The 15,650-nt window shown below is 36.5% G+C and overlaps 1 protein-coding gene across 2 annotated transcripts in view; it reads right to left on the bottom strand.

The window, feature by feature from the left end:
• SCAPER (S-phase cyclin A associated protein in the ER) overlaps window positions 1-15,650 on the bottom strand; it is a 154,559-nt gene that overhangs the window by 127,679 nt on the left and 11,230 nt on the right. For both annotated transcript variants that reach the window (XM_068410027.1, XM_068410028.1), the window contains exons 4-5: window positions 14,673-14,743; window positions 8,360-8,557 (exon numbers count right to left, since the gene is read on the bottom strand). In XM_068410027.1, the coding sequence (XP_068266128.1) occupies window positions 8,360-8,557; window positions 14,673-14,743 (269 nt within the window). The remainder of the gene's footprint in view (window positions 1-8,359; window positions 8,558-14,672; window positions 14,744-15,650) is intronic.

The following is a 15,650-nucleotide window of genomic DNA, read 5'->3' as shown; positions in this document are numbered from 1 at the left end:
AAATATTTTTTCACATAAAATTATATGGATGATTATTCATTTTGTTTAACACAAATGCAAATTTGAAATTCGGCTTCAGTTTTCACATAAGTATCCTTTTAACGAGTACATATGACAGATGTAGAGCATATGCTGGTTGTTATATGGGAAAAGTCCCAATGAAGTCAAACACAAGGGAAATCAAACAGAATACCACCGCTGATGTAAAGTTGCGCTTTGTTTTGAAATACTGCACAAAAAAGCTAACAAAAATCTCTCTTACAAGGCAGTTGGTTTACAGCACCAAAATAATTCATAAGTAAAGTCTGCTACCAGAAATGAACAAGTCAAGTATTTTAGCCAGTTCTTTTTTCAGTTTCACTAATAACATTTCAGCTTTCTAATTCAATTCATGTCCATTTAGGTTAGCCCACACTAAGCTGTGCTGACTGTTACTAACAATAAGAGCATAGAAAGCAAAATTTAATTCTGAATCATTTACTTTTCAAGTCTGCTACCGAGATATTCCTGACAAAAAAAAAAGAATCAATCTCAATATGAGTTATATTTCTGAAGTTAGTTGGCACAGGAAAAAAAAAATACAATAAATGGCCTAACCTATTTTAAGGAATGTTTAGTTACACATTATCAGAAATGATCAGAGCAGAACCATGCAGCTGTAACCCGAGTCATGTTTTACGAACAAGGGAATACAAACAAGACAAGCAGCTGGAGCGGCCCCATAGTCACTGATGCACATCTTTCTCCCTAAAGCTATGAGGGCCATTTTGTCAAGCAGGATGAAGCAGAACAAAAGTGGCTCTGAAAGCGCCGTTACAGGCATCCAGATAACTACATATAGATGTACAGCTAAAATTACCAATTAGTTTACCAATTGGCTGCAACGGATTCGATTGGTTTGTAATTAATTCTAGTTACTGGCGCATACAGCAGGACGGTTGGCGCCATCCCTTTGTCCGACTGACACACAATACTGGCGCGCAGGGCTCTGGGGCCTTGGCCATCAATACAGCTCTCCAGCTCACCTACGGTACCGAGGGTAGCAGATATACCCTGTGGTGCTGAAGCAGTGGAAACTTGTACCACTTGAGAAGGTGCTGACAAAAAAGAACCTTTATGGGGTAGGCTATGCCTACACTAAAGTCAAAACAATTTTAAATCCCATTATTTTTCAAGGTCATATCCATCCCATCCGATTTTTAAAGAGCCAATTCAAACTAAAAAAGAAAGCAATACTGTTAAAAAGCAACACTTAAAGGAAAATCAGTGACATAAAACTAAAAACGCTCACAATACAGCTCCTGTTTCTTTCCCATTCCCTCATTCTGATCAATAGTCCTGCACATCAAAAGCTCTTCTTCTGCTTTTCCTTCTTTTCTCCAGCTCTCGGTCATTACTTCGGTTTCCATGTATTTATCTTAAAGTTGTACTTCCAGCCTCTTCAACTGGGTGATCATATTAATTACTTTGCAATCAAGAAGGATCTCTAATACATAGAGTAGCTACTTCAGAATAATCCTGTATTCCTGCATCAGAACAATCTTGACTTGGGTCCTAGATAGGCCTATTATAATCCTTAAAACCAGAAGGTCACTTTGTTTGGAAATCAGCTTTGAAATGTTGTCTTCTCCATTTATTCTCCCATTCTCAAGGACAAGAAAAATGGGGAAGCATGGAAGATTGCAAGATTTTAAGGTTACTACATTGCAAAATAGTAGAATTTGTCTTAGAGAAATTAACTCAGTCACCACATCTGCAATTTAGCTTACTCTCAAAGCTAGAAATGTGTGTTTTATTTTGCAAACTATGCGTACTTTATATTGTTTCATTATCTATACTGAATATTTTCATTACATATTTACCAAAATAAATCCATTTTCTTGCACTGAAGTACATTTTGAGCAGGCAACCTAAGTTCCTTCTTTCTTTCTTTAAATTTATGTTTTTACGGTTAACTGAGTGTTTCAGTAATATGACACAAAAATTGCTCCACAAAATTCCTTGTAGCCTTTTCCGTATAGTTGAATTACAAACACTTAGAGCCAGCTCCGGGGTTAAACAAAGATGATTGCCAAAGTGGTTCTTACAGCTTTGGGAGGGGATGAAAGGAAGCAGCTCCTCTAGCCAAAGGACTCTCATTGTACCAGCTTCAGTACACGGCAGATAACAGTAAAAAGAAAAGACTCTAAAACACATGCAGAGTGGAGAGAAACAGAATAATTTTCCAGTAGGTAAAGCTCTCCCAACTGGCATGCCTTTTTAAATGCTCTCACACCAGCCCCGCAAAAGCCACTCAACAGCAAACTCTAGATAGTAAAAGCTGCAGGGACACATGGCCTCTGAGATCCAAATGTGAAATCCATCATATCCAGTCTCAGTTTGTTCCTCACTGATTCACATATAACATGACACTCGTAATCCTCTATCTGCCAAGGATGAGCTCCTGAGAAGCATAACTGTTATCAAAGTAAATTTTCTCCATAAGAATGAATGTCGCATTCAGGTGCACATCCAGGGACTTAAATACACAGTTTATTTACACAAAAAAATGTAAATATGACGTGAAGGATGGACAGGCAGGAATAGGATTATCCAGACTGCCAACTAGGAAAGATGCCAGATTTCAGTATCTGGCTTTTTAGAACAGATTACCATTCTGAAAGATCTCATTCATTTCTATCTGTGAGACTGAACGCCCAATCATTACCCCATTTTCCTGTCCTTCACTGTTGATCTCAATGATTTTGATTCATCTGTGGAAGACGGTAACAATGAAAAAGTATCTGTCCCAAAAGAGGCAAGAGGAATGCTCACGGAAGAGATTTTCACTTGGCATTGACAGTCACAATATGGCCACAGGGTATTTATTTAGAAAGAGACCTAAACATACTCTTCCTACATAACTCCAAATTAAAAACCAGAAGAGGTATTTTTTATAACTGAGTGATCAGTGGCAGCCTGGCATACTTCTGACCTACTCCAACTGCAGAATTAGACCTTCTCAAACAATGTGAATATATATATTCTATAAAACTCTATTGATCTGACAGACTGTCCTGTGAGAAACACAGATAAATAATTACACATGTTCTAATATATAAATCATCTGCTTAGGCTTTCAGGGAAACTCATAATCACCTTGGTTTTCCTGAATAAAAAGAAAATAGATTCAATCATAAGGAACAGAGTTCATTCCATGCCGAAATTCTCCTTCTAATTGGAAATGTTCTAGAGGTTCAAAGAATGAAGACATCAGTATAACAAGGTATTAAGTTAATGCTCAAAATGGTTACAAAATTGATAGAAACATACAATAGAGGACTCTAGTGGGGAAACAATTAGCAATTAAAACAATTCAGGTGTAAAAAGCAAAAGATGCTGAATAAAACTTAATAAAAAACACAGATTTTGCAGTTTGGATTTGTTTTGGTTTGGTTTGGTTTTTAATAGAAAACCAAGATTTTTTTCACCCAGAGACCCAGAGGAATCCAGGACACTGGAACAAGAATAATGTACCTTAACAGAACACTGAGAGGCCTATGTTGAGGAAAGAAATTACTTCATAATCCTTCTTGGGATACCTTTCTTAGGGTTTGTAGCATTACACAGAAAGAAATAAAATTCACACATAACAAATCACCTCTCCCAAAAAGCCTTTAGTATCAAACCCTGATTGTGTATTTTTTCCTCCCTGGAACCAGGTACTTTTCATATTTGTAAAACTGAAAAATATGGGCGGGGGGGGGGGGGCGGGGAAATCAAACCTTCGTCTCCAAAAAGAGTTGAATTGGCTCTTATCCTGCATGCATAGATTGAAATCATTAGAATTAGCATACCTGGAACCAAAAGCAGCCCTCACAAGGCATTCTCGGCAAGAGACCCTGATGAAGTAAGTTCCTCTGTCTTTCTGGGAGGCTTTCAATCAACTCAAACCCTCTCACAGATACCCCTCTGATTGGAAGGCCTTAGCGAAAGTTGCTTCAGCTCGTTCTTTCGCATAATAACATCAAGCAACATGTCAAGTCTTTTAAGGGAAAGGCTTTACCCACCTCTTTATCTTGTTCTGTCTATGAGAGTCAGAACAGAACTTCATTGCTGGATTTTCCATTTTATGCGTTAATAGGAATCTCAAGCAGAATTAAACTGTTTTCACTAAACTACACTCAGGGTGGACTGATTTAAGAATGTATCTGTAAGCATTAGAAACAAGGAGAGAAACTACCCCTGCCAAAACCTTACAGAAATATATCAGTAAGTAATGATGGGTGGAAAGAGAAAGCATTAAGTAATGCTAAACAGCAACTTAAAAAGAATATAGAACTAAACTTTCACATCATAAAATTCATAAAATATTTGGCAATTAAACATTCATATGAACATTAGACACACAGAAACCTAGCTGATGTATAGAATATCCATGCAATTTGCATTTTGAAATGTTGCAGGTTATAGCTAAATCCATTAGAATCTAATATCTACCTATCACTATTGCACAAACTGATTTATGTACAGTAAGATGCTTAAACTTGAGAATCCTTTATTTATTTTAGAAATAATTCAACCATGTTCATTGTATTTTTATATACAAAGCATCAAAGATGTATCTATACATCTATAGACACGATCTGAGAGTTCTCAATTCCAAATCAACAGCAAAATACCAACTTCAGCAGTGCCCAAAGCTGAGAGAAAATACACACAACCACTGAACCTCTTACACACATTCCCACTGTGTGTATCCTTACCGCAGCCCCTTTGTCTGCAGTTTCAACCACAACCAGCCACTAGAGCCCTTTCCGATTTGGGAGCATCAAACATTATCTTCAGTGACAACGTAATCAATAAAAATATACCAACTTCTAAGACTACAAAAGAGCAAAAGGCACAAAATCATAAACACTTTTATACCAGGGTAATCTGAAGGTTTTAAATGCCAGAAGTTGTCACCTTTCATTTTCACACAGGTCTTCTTTTAATACGATCTTTATACAACTAAAATGTTTAAATAGAACAGCACATGCCCATTTGACCAAGGTAAAAATTTGAGGAGATATCACTTTAAAAATTGAAGTAAGGAGTAAGGAAGTTTTTGATAACACAGATTTATCTTAATAAAAAGAATTTTTCAAAATCCCACTTAAAAAAAAAAACAAAGAAGGAAAAGTTAACAACTTAACCATTTTGGATCCTTATTTAGTATTGTTTCCCACATATGTCCAGCAGTAAAAATAAAAATGGTACTTCATGAAAAGAGCTAACAAGATATTCTGTCCAATGAGTTTGGAAAGTAAATACAAAAACATGGCAATATGAAATCCTCATTTCTCAAAATCATCTCAATTCTCTAGATATGGCAGAAATACATCAATCCATTTTCAATTGAGCTGATGTGTCTGTTGGCATCTCTTGTAACATTTTAACCACTAGATACTTTTCTGTGTAGTATAAAAAGTTTGAAAAAACAGCATAAAAATTAAGTTAATCCATTTTCCTTCTTAGAATGAGCTTTAGCAAAAGTTTATTATAAATGGCATTTTCATCTTAAAATTGAAATATTCAGAAGACCAGTTCTGCCATACGTAAAAATGGAAAAAGCATAGGAATTAGCTGAACTCCTCCTGCCCAAAGAGAAAGAAAAAACCAAACCAACCAACTAACAAAAAACCAAAAAAAAGCCACAACAAACTAGCAAGCAAAAAAACCCTAGTGTGGTTCTCCAAACTGTGGACCTAGTGGAGCCTGTTTTCCCATGATCTCCTTACTAGTTTCTCTGGTGCCAGAAGCAACATAGTGACATGCACTTCAATTAATTCTTCTTAAAAGAAAAACACGACAAAACAAAACCCAACCACACACACAATCCCTCTTCCCTCGGTTGGTGCATTCATGTTCTCTTGCTCTCTCTCAGAATTCCCTGGTGTCTAACAAAGACTGAGGGGCAGGCTTTTCCGCAACGTGAACCTTAACAGAATGTGTCCGTCCAAGGTAGTCACCATCCTCTCATTAAATGTATAATGACTAAATTAATTTAAATTGGTCCACTGACATTAAAAGTTACGGCAGGAATGACAGAAAATCATGGATATACAAGGACAGACAAGACACACAATATGCCTGCATTGAACCTGGCCTCCTAAGTCCAAAAGCCTATGAAAAGGATTATACACATTATACACGTTATTCCCCTGCCAATGAAGCTTAACATATTTTGCCATGCCACATCTGCATTATCGGTATACTGCTGATGACAGCAGAGTTAGGGAGAGAAGCATAACATCACTTTGCATCCTCCCAATCCTGCACACTTATGCGGTCGGAGCCATCCCTGGAATCGCACACAGAACCTCGCTACAGGCGTCTTTACTGCAACAGCAGAAACCCAGGCTGGCACAGAAGAGGGCATCTAGATTCTGTTCACTGCTTTAATATTTTCAAGTAGCAAGAAAAGGCACAACCAGAGATCTTGCAAGATCTGGTCAGGCAGGATCAGAACAGTCAATACAAAGTATGAAACTTGGTGCTTGGGAGTAACATGATAGCAACATATATAGGACTACCAAAGCCAAGGTGATAAAACAAGTGTTTTAGACAAGGAAATTATGGTTATTTACCTGAACTGAGTCACATATGGACAAACTATAAGCAGTTAAGATACTCTGCTGTGAGCGATTAGCTAGAACACATTGATAACTTCACCTCGGGTAGAAACCGGACTCTATCTGTCAACAATAACCACCCCAAAATAAACAATGACAATCAATAGAATTGATAGAAGTGAAACGGTATTAGTAAAAATAATTTGCAAGACTCAACAGTTCTATACTTCACAGCTTAATTAACAGAAATTTTAGTAATTTATCAAGAGAGTAACAATCATCACTTAACAAAATCTCACAAACAAAAGACCACAGCACAAACACATATTCCAGCTACTCAGGTAAGGCACTTCTTTGTGCTGAAAAGAAAAGATCTTTCAAAAGGCAAAAGCAACATGAATGTTACATAAGCTTTACAACACAGGACATTGGACCCCCTTGTTTACTCATTTTTGTTTTTTCCACCCCCCTTTTGCAAACAAGTAATCTGATACACACAGATACATATATCATTGTCAAGCGTCTACTAAAACGAAGAGTTTTCACTTCGACTATGTAATATCGCCAACCGAGAACAGATCAAGTAGCACGATTAAAATGCTGAATGATATCTAACCCCAAAAATATGTGATAATGATACAAACACACTTCTGTTCTTGCAGTCACAAAAGTTTAAAATGGTAATCTAATTACAATGCAAGGCTGACTGATTTTCTTAAACCAAAAAATTCTCCAGAGAAGTTTCCTGAGCAGGAAAACAGTTCAGTAACAAAATGTTAAATTGTGTTAGACCAACCAGCGATTTGGAAGCCTCTAGCTACTGTTCAGTTTTCAAACCTGCTTTCAATGAAATGTATTTGTACGCTAATCTCAAAGTCAATTTGGCCGTGTCTGATTACAGCAGAGAACTAGATGCATATGATAAGAAAAAAGTTTACTTAAATTGATGTATGTAATTTTTTACAGTGATTAGATAATAATTTCCAGAATGTGTTGAGTTTTCAGCCATGTTTAATATGAAAACAGAAGTCGTATCTTTAACATTTCTTTTATAACGTATTCTTCTGGCTTCTCTTAATGCTTGCGATAAATTCCATTTCTAAAGAATGAGTGATTTTTATTAAATGACAATGGTTTCCCTAAGGATCTACTAGAAAACCATCATAAAAAGTAAAACAGAAGCACAAGCTACTACAAGCACACGTTATTTGAAATTAGGAAGCACACCTTACAGTGACATCCCAAACAGATATTGTTTATGCTTGACCACCAATCACTTTCTCAGCACCACAAAGAGAAGTAGAAGAGTGATAACTACCACTACAAAAAGGGAGCAATGTATAATTAAGCCACTTAACAGGAAGCAAACGAATGTGGAAAAATGCTGAATCACAACAGTGCCACCTACAGTAAAGAACATTACAGGGCAAAAATAAATAAATCAGTGTTCAGTTAGAAAATTAAGAAAATCAGAACTCAATAAGCAAAAACTGATTTCATCAAAAAGAAGAGACCTAATAACACTATGTAAATCACTACAAGTTTTAGACACTTCAAAAATTAGTCACTGCCCAAGATGAAAGCATCTTCTTAAATTTGAATAAATATGCCACCAGTTTTCCTATTTACAAGCCTTCACTAAATACAAATCAAAAAGTAACGTGTTTCTGAAGCTCTACTTCCTCATTTGGCCTTTCTGTAAGGTATAAAAAAAGCATGGTAAGAGCCACGTGACAACAGGCAAAGAACAGCTCAAGACTTACCTTGCATTCTACTACACTCTGATCCGATTCACATGTAACATAGATTTCATCAACTGCCCGTCTGAGGTTGTCAAAAAGAAATGCCCAGTATCGAGCTCGCAGATCAACTTTCCGAGGCTGTCTTGTTTTCGTTGGGCTTTTGTCAAAGTTTTTATCTCCAACTGCTCCTGATGTTAATTTACAGTCTATGGTAGTGCTCTGAAAAAACAAGATACAATGGAAAAGGAAAACAAACAGAAGTACGGTAAGGAGTTGGGCTTCTGTGCAACACACATTTTTTCAAGATGTTCAAATATTCGTAAACAAGGAATTTTTCACTGAAGAAGACTACATCATCCCACTGACTTTGAGCTTTTTTAAGACACTTTCTTAACTATATGCAGCAGCTACGTAGAACTAGATTCTGTTTCTTTGACATTTATAACCCAACACTCACATTGCACAACAGTATAAGATATTCTGCCTCTTAGCACATTAGAAAGTTACATTTTCTAATTACGTATCCTGTACTCCTTATTCTGACAAGCACGCGCATCCAGAGATGAAAACAACATTTTACCCATAATCACACCAGCAATATTCCATCACAGTTAAATTCCATTACTAAGACATTACATACGACTTCACCATTTTTAAACCCTCATTCTAATACACGACCATTAATGTCAGCGAAATGCTGATATGGCCAGCCCTCTGATCGGTATGTTATGGCTGCACTGCAGAGGAGATGCCAGCAAGCTCTGAATTAGTCACGAACTTTAGAAGACTACTTGGTGCTAAGATTTCCACTCACCATATTGGTAACACTGCAAACTCAATGCAACCCAAAGTAAGTGCTGTGCCAATGAATCAAGTTGCTCCTACTTACACAAAGGCTGAAAGTGTCCTCTTGCTGTTTTAAGTTGTAATTTAACAGCTTTAAGTACAACAAATCTGTTGTTTGATTTTCAGTGTTAATATGCGGGCTAATTGATCTAGTACTACTCTGCTGCACAGATGCAGAGGACTGCCAATACGCTACATGTGATGGGAACAGAGGGAGAACATCCAACAGTCTTCACAGATGCTGGCACAGACAGGAATCACTACGTAGCTACTTGGAAGTACTGTCATGTCACCTCAGTGTTACTGATCTGTTGACCTTGTGCGTTCAGCTTAGTCACTCATATGGGGTTATGTCTCCTTGACAGAGATAGACTGTCACCCCTCTGCACAGGATATTCCAGAGGATTCTGAAGCATGCCTATTTGGCTCAAAATACCAAATCAGCACTTGGCCCCATGACACTGTCCTTATTAAACTTGAAATTCTCTTCCACAACAAAAAACAAACAGAAAAATCCTGCTACCATGCCAGATTTCTATAAGCTTCTGCATTCCATAGTAGCCAGGTGGATAAGCACCTCCAGTAAACTCAAAGTGACGCCCAACTGCATGCCATGTTGTGATGGAGGTATTATTGACATGCTACAATAGTCTGCTTTTTTTTTTTTTTTTTCCCATTAATGCATTCATTTCAATAGCACCTTTAATGCAGTTTTGATGCATTGGTCCACCGTGGCACAGATCTCCAGATAATCACTTCTTACTGGAGTACATTTGCAGGGATTACTGCAAAACTGCATTCTAAAAACTCTACTTTTGGTGACTGAATAAAAACAATCAAAACCAACACTGCACAAGCCAGTACATAGATTTTATAATTAGAGTATCTGATCACTAAATAGAAATACAGTAAATAGCAGAACAATTGACCGGAATTCAAGATTTTTTTTGTCCCCTATGGAAATAGCTGGGAAACATTCTTTCTTTGTGCCAAAAGAGGAGTTTAATGGCAGGTAAGTTTATACTTGGAGACAGAGAATTCTTACAGAAAAGTCATTTTAGACCACAGGCAACATCAGGTAATCAGTAACTGTAGCATAGTTTTGGATGGACTTATCAAGGAAAGGACTTTTAAGGAAGAGTTACAATAATATTTTTTATCATGAAATATACAGAGACTCAAAAATTGTACAAAGTCTAGGGAAGATCTTCCTCATTCTCCTTAAGAGGATCTTTGTTTTCTGTGGTTTCCTCTTGAATTCCAGCAAATTGTGCCTAAGCTACAAAAAGTTCCCTGCATGTTTAGGAAACATGTAAATGAACTCGATTTCTCATGCTCAAATTACAGAATGGGAAAATAGGCAATAACCTATTTTTCTGATTTTTAATCACTGTATTTAAGAATATACATGCCTTTCTTCTCCAGATTTTAGGGGTCTTATGTGATAAATTCACACCATAAACACAGCTTCCAATTACAAGAGAACTGAACCCTGACACAAAGACAGAACCTGCAAAACTGTTAGCAAATTCCAGAGCTCTGTTCCTGTGGTAGCCTCCCTCTCTGGGTTCCAGTCTGCTTATTCCCCTCAGCGCTCTGACTACCTGTACCACATGGCATTAACCACAGCAAATTCTGCTTTGTAATTAGGGAGCTAGACACAGGGCTGTCAGAATGCTTATGCTCTCACTTGTGTTTGTGTTCTATTTTTTCTGTATGAAGGGGAAGAATAGGAACCTGATTCACTACAATCTGCTACCATTAGATATATCTCAAAATGCTCTAAGTGTACTCCAAATGAACCCCAGCTAATGTATGCACGAGAGACGTGTTCAGAAAAGATACATGTCAAACAACTAATGAACAGGAATTCCAGAACCGTTTCATATGTCAGAGTATTTAATATTTTTTCTTCTGTGATATAAGAGTCACCTCTTAAAGAACAGCTTGGAGAAAAGATGCTCCTTAGCTGAGGCCTTGTACATAAAGCTTTAAAGCAAAGCTTATACTGGCTAATTTACAGCTCCTTTAAAATACAGTTTAGAATGACACAACCTTAACTACAGAATCATAAATAGCTACATTGAAATAACAGTGTTACCTTTTGCTGCCTGTGACCTCCATAAAGTGACTAGGTTTCTACTCATTCAGCTAATATTGTTGATATAAAGAATCAGTTGTTTTGGAATGGGAACCACGTGTAGTTCCCACTATTTGAAATGCATTTTTACATGTATCTTTAAGATAGTGTCACAGAACATGTTTTGATATTTAGCAATAAATGTTATCCATCTTCTATATTTGGCACCCTTTTATCATCTTTCTTACATGTCAGCCATATTCTACTTAGAAAAACACGATGTTGAACTATGTGTTAACTACCATAAGTTGTAGCAGTTCCATTACTATCCCTGTAAATAGATTTCCGGTGTCTAAAACCTAAACAACATTTACAGTTACTCCAGTATATATTCCAGTAGAACACCCTCGAAAGGGTGCAAACCCCTAAACTACCAAATTTCTGGTAAACACAATCACACAATCAGGTAAGCATCAAGCTGCTGGTTAGTCAATAGAAAGAATATTTTAAGTTCCTGATACAAGTCAGTTCTAACACTGTACATTTGAATTTGTCACAGCCTGGTATCTGCCACTCAAGCAAACAGAAGTCAATTTTCAGAGAACCCAAAGCGTGTCCCATGTTTGGCACTTCAGTCTCCAGAAATTCCATGAAAAAAGATCAAACTCAGCAAGCTATTTTTATACTTAAGTTTGACTGGCACCAACTTTACTGAAATGAAAGCCAGTACTCGCTTAAATTTAAGAGTTGCAGCAAAAGACTACTTTTAATATAAAGATATTACTAATATTTTATACAGAGTGCTATATTCTGTACAAATGTTTAATGCAAGCACCAAAAAAATTACCAGGATTTCTGAGTTAATCTGTATATTTTCAGCAGAATCTTTACCTGCAAGCATCTTAAGTAAATTTTCTAATGAATCTAACTAACCTTTCACTGTGAAAAGCAAGAAATGTTGCATTAGGTGCAGACTTTCCAAGACTGTAGTTTCTGTGCTGATGTACAGCTATAGCTTTATTATTCTTATTCATCCTTCTTGGAATGAACTTTTAATTAAACAGTATTTATTAGAAGTATGTACTTTTGACAAGATCATATTTTTCAGTGTCACGCTCAGGTTGAGAGGGATGCAACAGTGGAGCTCAATTTCCAGAGATGATCATCTCTCGCTCTCTCTGGTATTCAGAGGGAACATATGGACATAGGACAAAACATTTCTAACAGTGTAGTCTGAAGAAAGATAAGGCAACAATCCCACATCTTCACCAAGACGGAGCCATACCCAAGCCACATAAACTCCACCTACATCCTTGTGCCTAGTGCTTCCAACCAACTCTCAGCAGATTTTTCCCTCTTGTTAATAGTGGAAGCACAAGCCTCTTTCCACTGACAAGACACACAGACACAGAATTAAGTTTTTCTGAGCAGAGTTCTAAAGCTCCAATCCTGCAAAGTTCTACACATCATTCTCAACTGCATGTAAGTACTTTTGAATCTTCTAAGTGATCTCGGATCCCTTGGCCTTTGACAATACACTGAGCCAAAATTTAATCCATGTTCAACAACTTTGCAGACCATCGCGCATTACCAAAAAACCCCAACAATCACAGTGTTTACAAACACACCAAAAAATAGCTTGCCTTGGCTTCCCCCCTACCCTCAAATAATACGCAAGCTTACCCCAAGTGTGATGATGGTTTATATACACATGATCTAGGAAGCCTACACTGAAGCTTGTCCTCACCAGAACAACAAAACCCACCCAAGAACAGCAAAGATTCAGTGGGGCTAGCTCATATTCTCTCACTTGTAGTGATAGTTCAAACCTTCAACTGCAGAAAATGCAAAGCTTTTGGGCCTTTGAAGTTAAGAAACATGGGAATATTCCTTCTTATATCTCAAGTAACTCAGTGTGGATGATGAAAGTTACATTAAAACTTATTCTCTTTTTTTTTTCTCCGAAATAGTTTCAGCAACTTGTCTTGGAGTTCTGGAAAGTATGAAGTGTATATTTATTCTCAGGATGCCAAAATGTATTGAATGTAGATTTGCCAGCATCCTACTGAGAGGAAGATGAGGTTGATAGGATCATATGAAAGAGTTCTGCTAAGTTTATTTTCTTGAGATTAGTGGCCCATTTATATGTAAAGGAAAATGAAAACGGAAGGCTCAACAAAAGTAACAAAAAAAGCCACCAATTTACAGCAGTATCCAGTGTCTGAAATGCAGTAGAAATAAAGCTGCTGAACGCCAAATTGAAGTGCCAAGATGCACAGACACTCGGCAGTCCATTTCAAACCTTAATTGTACCCACCAGGAATGCACTATGTTTCTACAATATAGTTTTAGTACAGCAAGCCCACACAGAGCCACTGAATAACAATCAAGTATTTTCCTGACAACTCAGTATTTGCATAATCCCAAGTGACTAAAACAGACAGAACCCAAACTATGCAGCACATTACTCTTACACCAAAAGGTTCTGAGGGTAAACCCCTACAGGGCGCCGCAACTATACCAATAAAATTCCACCTTTACAGAACAAGAAAACCAGGATACACAGTGTTTGTAAAATACTGCTCCATGAAGAGAGAATACAAGGTTAATTGTTGCTAAACTAAATTGGGAAAATAACACACCTATGTTTTAAAGATGCAAATACATCTCTATGGAAGCAGAACATTTGTTCTTTTTTTTTTTTTCCCAAAAAATAACATCTTCCATATGCCATATTATCAAAATCTGACATACTCTCAAAATACTAAATGGCTAAAACCACACTAATGGCTAAATCCATTAATCAAAGAAAAGCAACTGTTAAAAATATTAAACATGAGGAAAGATTGAGGTATTACTTTATTAATGTAATAAAGATTGTCAATCACGTGAAAAAAAACATGAATAAAAGTAACAGCAGTTTCTTCTTGACACTTCTCATTTGGACTTGATTTCCAGTTGTAACTCTTGGAAATTTTACTCATTTGGACTAATTTTTTCCAAAATAGGATGTACTGACTTCAGTCGTTAACACATGAGGTCAGGAAATAAAGCATTTCCTTATATTAGAACTTGGGCAGAAAGGTAGCCTTTGTATAAGCAGTATGGTTATAGGAAGAATATCCTGTATCATTTTATTGAACAGCACTTTCCTTAAAATAACTTTTAATACCAAAAATTCATTATCCAGAGGCTAGGAAGAGCCAAAAGTAAAGGCTGAAGACAATAACCTAGATTCTGGCATTTTTTAACTTCTGAATACTTGACTTTGAAACTTGTATGCTTTAAAAATACAATGTATGCACAGTTTTATATATATTATTCAGCCAATAATGTATCAGTGATATCACAAAACATTTTTATATTGTAAACTTTATGTCATAACCAAAATAAAAAACTAGCGGTTACCTGTTTTACAGTCTTGTGTGTTCCTTGAGTCACCCTCTTTGTTTTTCCCCCAGTTTGCCATTTTGATTTTCCTGTGGGAGAAGCAACTGTTTTAATCAACAATAATGACTTTAATTAGATATAGCATTCTAAAATGCACATATTCCATCTTGCAATGTACTGAAACGGGCACAATTTATGAGTTAAGAGGTTTGAAAACTGTACATGTCAAGTATATATTCCACAGTTCAGAATGTGGATAATGCCAAAGCAAAACACAGAGAAAATGAAAGAAATTACAAAGAAAGGCAAGAATTACAGATCTTCATTCAACAAAGATAACCTACCTTTACGTGCTTAGGACTCTGAAAATCATATCATTACAATCCGTTTGTCAAATATGATACTACTTTTCTATATAGATTAAAAAAAAGTCTGTTCTTGAATGACTGTTCCATCAGATATTATTACAAATTTAAAACAAGGAATATCTTTCTTAGGAAAAACAAATGTAATAATTTAGTTTTACTCGAACTGTTCAAACAACCTACCAGTCGATTTATGCATTTTCTGCCAAGATGGGGAAAAACAGAACTTAGGACTGGATTTAGTTCACCTACATTTAGGTAGCCAAAGGAAGAGAGAAAAACATTCACAGAGCATGAGTCAGTCCCCTTAAGATCTGAAATGCCTTCTCAAATGTACCTGCCTCCCTCCACTGCTTATATGAAGTGACTTTAGCAACTACGCTTCCAAAATTGGTTTAAATTCCCACAGTCAGAAAGGATGATTTCAGGTCTCAGTGCTGTGGTGGTGGCAATTTCTTAACTGATTAAGAGCTATCTTTGCATAGATAAATTTGTGCTAGCCTAGACCTACCGAACATGTTTGCATTTAATCTTTGAGATTTGCTCAGGGGCCATTTTAAAAAAAAAAAAAAAAAAAAAGTTTTATTCCTCCAACTTAGTATCTAACTTGCACAACATGAAAATCACAGGA

The sequence above is a fragment of the Nyctibius grandis genome, chromosome 11 (genome assembly GCF_013368605.1).
Source record: "Nyctibius grandis isolate bNycGra1 chromosome 11, bNycGra1.pri, whole genome shotgun sequence".
NCBI lineage: Eukaryota > Metazoa > Chordata > Aves > Nyctibiiformes > Nyctibiidae > Nyctibius > Nyctibius grandis.
Note: the sequence above shows the minus strand (reverse complement) of the source record. Positions and strands in the feature narration are given on the sequence as shown.